General features: G+C 37.5%; 1 protein-coding gene across 5 annotated transcripts in view; it reads right to left on the reverse strand.

The window, feature by feature from the left end:
* Window positions 1-4,451, reverse strand: part of ELAVL2 (ELAV like RNA binding protein 2) — a 132,832-nt gene that overhangs the window by 43,954 nt on the left and 84,427 nt on the right. Inside the window, exons 1-2 of one of the 5 annotated variants that reach the window (XM_031557387.1) lie at window positions 4,134-4,249; window positions 1,588-1,825 (exon numbers count right to left, since the gene is read on the reverse strand). In XM_031557387.1, coding sequence (XP_031413247.1) covers window positions 1,588-1,825; window positions 4,134-4,205 — 310 coding nt within the window. In that variant the 5' untranslated portion in view covers window positions 4,206-4,249. Of the gene's footprint in view, window positions 1-1,587; window positions 1,829-4,133; window positions 4,268-4,451 lie in introns of those variants that run through there. The other 4 variants (XM_031557386.1, XM_031557384.1, XM_031557383.1 and 1 more) reach the window with 4 other exon arrangements.

The following is a 4,451-nucleotide window of genomic DNA, read 5'->3' on the forward strand; positions in this document are numbered from 1 at the left end:
ATTATATTATTACATTACATTATTTTACATGGCCCAAGACAAATTCCTTTTTCTGCACCCTGACAAGGCAAAAAGTTGTCCGCTGTTAGATTGCTGCTTAAGTATCACCTTTCCACCAGTGACACAGCAGCGCCCATACCAATGGGGGAAAAGCTGGAGAACTTCTATATTGCTAAAAGAGGAAATATACAATAAGGACAAGAAGAAAGCATGCCATTTATCCAAAGACAAGTCCTAGAGTCAGCGTCAGAACTGCCAGGTTTTAGCCTCAGTCATAAGTCATGTATGCATTTGGGGAACACAGCTCCAACCACATCCTAGGTATCAACACGCACACGCAGAGAAATGATTGAAGCTACATACAACCTTTATCACCTAAAGCCTTTTCCTAACACTGCTGCCCTGGGAACACTCAGTCACAAGAAAATCTACGCCATGTGGGGGAAATGCTAAATTCTGCCACTATCTTCCAGTAGAGATGGTTTCAATCTCCCAAACCAAGTAAGGAGTAGCTTTAAGCAGAATATATTCAAGAGCTGCATCTAAGAAGTTCAGTTATGTTTTCGAAAGCAAGGTACTGGACAGCTCTGCAAAAAAAAAAAAGCCAGGAAATAGAGTGCCAAAGTCAATGTTTTTGAACAAAAATAATGAAATGTCAACATAAACTGTACATCAATGTTTTTTAATTTGACAGAGCTTGGAGTTCACAAATGGAAATGAGACAAACTGAACATTGCCAATGATCCTTTCATTTGGTTATTAAAGTGCAGGCATCCATCTGGTAGTTCTTTCAAAATTAAACAACTGGTCTAAATGCATGCACTCTGAGCACCAGCTGTTGGTAAAATGAAGTACTAATCGACAGCATCACTCTGCACTTTATACTTACATATTCTAAAACTGCACATGTCAATTCAAGAGCATACCCTAAAGAATCTGGTTTAAATGCTGCAACACAAAAGCTAAATTAGTCCACTCTTCTCCCAAGGTAGAAGGTTAAATCTCTACATCTTTTTAGCAGCTATAGCTACTAGGCACAGCTCTAATAACAGAGCTGAATAATTATATAAGGCTTACTTCAGTTCTTGTCAGCTGTCCTATCACAGAATGGTTTGGGCTGGAAGGGATCTTTAAGATCACCTAGTTCCAACCCCCTGCTATAGGCAGGGACACTTTCCTCTAGACCATGTTGCTCACAGCCCCATCTAGCCTGGCATTGAAAGCAGCCAGAGAATGGATATTCACAACCTCTTTGAGCAACATGTTCCAGTGCCTCACCACTCTCACAGCAAAGAATTTCCAGTATCTAGTCTCAATCTACTCTCTTCCAGTTTAAAGCCATTATCCAAAAACTTCCTTCCGAAGAATCAGAAAGTACAGAAGATTTTAAAGCAATTATAGTACTCTCATACAAAATTGGATGAAATACAAGCATTTATTTTTTCTGTTTGGAATCTAGATGATAGACTAGATCCTTCAGACCAACAATGTCTGCATTGGTTTTCCTAAATTTATTCCGTAAATGAACAGAATTGCAAGACTCATCTGAGCACAGACTATAGGAAGTGAAAGATGAAACCAACATACCTGTTATTTTGTCCCTGACAAGCTTGCAAGACTCTATCTCACCAATGCTGCCAAACAAACTCTTCAGCTCTTCTTGTGTCATGCTCTGTGGAAGGTAGTTGACTATCAGATTAGTCTTGCTGTCTTCTGCGTTTCCAGAATCAATCGGTGAAGAGCAATTGTTTATTGTGTTTGAACCATGGGCTGTGTTATTGCAAGTTGGTCCATTAGACAGTTGTGTTTCCATGGCAGCAATTACCTGCTAAAAATATAGAAAATAAGAAACATCAAAATTCATATTTTACACTCTTATGGAGAATCCAGACAAGAATCTAAAAGAACCGCTACTATGCAAAAGTGGGACTGTCACAGCCAGATAATGTTTCCACATGCAAAAGCACTACTGAAGATTTTTAAGTGTTGCCCTGGTTAACAATTTCAAACTTATAGGCAAATTAAGTCATCATTAAAATCCTCAAGATGTACATCTAACACCAAAAACTTAGTCCCCTCCTCCAATTCATTTAGGGCATCATAGACTTCCTAGTACAGAAATAACTAAGAACTCTCCTTTTTCAAGAGCCATCGATGCTACCAACTTGCAAGTGACAAGTGAGGTACATAGTCCTTAATGTATTTGTTTGTTTTTTTAAAATTATTTGGAAGTGTTATTTTCCAGATAGGTGGGTATATAACTGTATATTGACCCTAAGTCTAAGAGCACTAGAAAGATTAATAATTTAAAAGGAAATATCTAAACATATAAATGAATGTGCTGAAATGGAAAACATACTCTTCCTTCATAACTTCTATCTAGATCATTCTTCTGCCACCACAGGCTGGAAGTAGGTTTCCAAATCTGTTTTGATTAAATTAACAACGTGGTATTCTCACTACTCCTTTCCTCTGTCCCCTAAAAAACAGCTGTTTGATACTTTAACTCAACCTACTTTTAGGTATCAAACAAGTGAGCAATTGCTACTTCAGAAACTCTGTGTACCACCTCAAAGTGACTAGCTGCTATGATAGGCAGAAATGATCCACAGGTACAAAGACTTTCTGCCTCTCTGACAATCATCCACTATTAACAGTTGGTAAAGAACATGTTTTTTCTAAATGGCTGTCTAATAAACAAGCCTTAGGTACCCTACTGAGGACAACTGTCAATGGAAAATTCTATTGAAGTTATCTGTTAACAGATCATTTAACAAAGAAGCAACACTTGTGACATTTCACTGAAAATTCAGTAATTACTGAAATCCAATATAATACTAAGATCTCTAGGAGGAGTTCTCACACAGGAAATGTTTTGTAAAGTTGTAGAGTAGCATCAGGTTGGAATTTGTTCTAACTCCCCTCTAAGCAGTACATCCAATCAGTGCATACCTAAAGACCTGGTTAGGTCAGGGAAGGCAAATCTTAGTTTTGTCAAAGTATCAAAGGAGATTAAGAGTGTCTGAATGAAGTTCAGACATTCTCAGGAAGATATTTCTGTTTTGCATACAAGCATATTTTCCAAGAAGTTACTTCAGCACAGAGAAAGAAAAGGAAGATCCATGTATTCAGAACATTTAACGTAGAAACCCGTTCTGTTTTCTGAGGGGCTACCACTGGATCAGAAGCACTTTATTCCCTCATGATTAACCACCAGGGAGGGGGCAAACTACTACTGGTACTGTGAGGAAAAGTCTGCTGAAGAACATAGATGATCCAAAGATCAACTGTTTTTCCAGAACTCTGGTGTATTTAGCAGAGCTGATAGCCACCAGTGCTTTCTTTTTATACCATAACTATGGCTGCTTCTTTTCTCACCCTCCAATCAAATTTTAAGTGTACACTAACCAAAAATTAGAAAGAGTTAGCAAGGACAAGAAGCCCTCACTTAATTGCACATTTATTTTCACGTTCAGGTGGCAAAAATGCTATCTTAAGCCGACATTCAAATGAACAGCTGCAGTAGCCTGTGTGTGCTGAAATTACAGCATTTCCCAGCTATAGAACCATCTGCTCTGATGGAAGTGATACTAATGTTTTACAATTAATGCATATTCCATTGATAGGTTGGATACAACTGTTCATAAAACACAAGCCACATCTTCAGAAGTTACTAAGTATTTTCTATCCAAATAGACCCAAAATAAAATTAAATTTTTTAACAATTTATTAGAATAAAATTTTTAAACACACTTTACAAATAGTAATCATAAATACATAGCATACAGGTTTTTAAAGTTACTGCAACTTAGTATTCAGACCATACCAAAACAATGTTAATGTAATACTACACTCTTCAATTATCCACCAGATATTTTGAATTATCACTAAAATCTCATTAGAAGAAAGGCAAGCCACTGCAGTATAATTTCTACAGGAGACCATATAACAGGTAAGTTATCATGGTACACCAGTGTACTCCAGACCCTGACAGACTAGAGACACAGCCTACAGCCTAGAATGAAACACAGAACAGCGTTAGCGTTCCGAATGAGATTGGAGTTTGGTATGGCCTCAGCACTATTAACACGTAAAAAATGTAGCCTACAGAATTTAAGAAAAATCCCACAGACCCCGGTCCAAGGCTCTGCTGCCCACGAACCACTTCTAAGCAGAGAAGCCACATCACACAGTCTGACTGCCATGTTAGTTTGGAGTTGCCGTCTGCAATATGGACACAAAAGGACTGTGTTAGATTAGCAAGATAATAAAACAAATCAGTTTGTACAAATTTACAGTAATTGCATTTATATTCCCAGCACGTCCACGCAGTGTGGCTTAATTGAATTTGAGGCAATTCCAATCTAATCTTTCCAGATTTTTTATTTTTCTTGCAGTGAATTAGGATGATTATTTTTAAGAAGATTTAAAAGATCATTACCTCTGCATCT

This window comes from Meleagris gallopavo, chromosome Z (genome assembly GCF_000146605.3).
Source record: "Meleagris gallopavo isolate NT-WF06-2002-E0010 breed Aviagen turkey brand Nicholas breeding stock chromosome Z, Turkey_5.1, whole genome shotgun sequence".
NCBI lineage: Eukaryota > Metazoa > Chordata > Aves > Galliformes > Phasianidae > Meleagris > Meleagris gallopavo.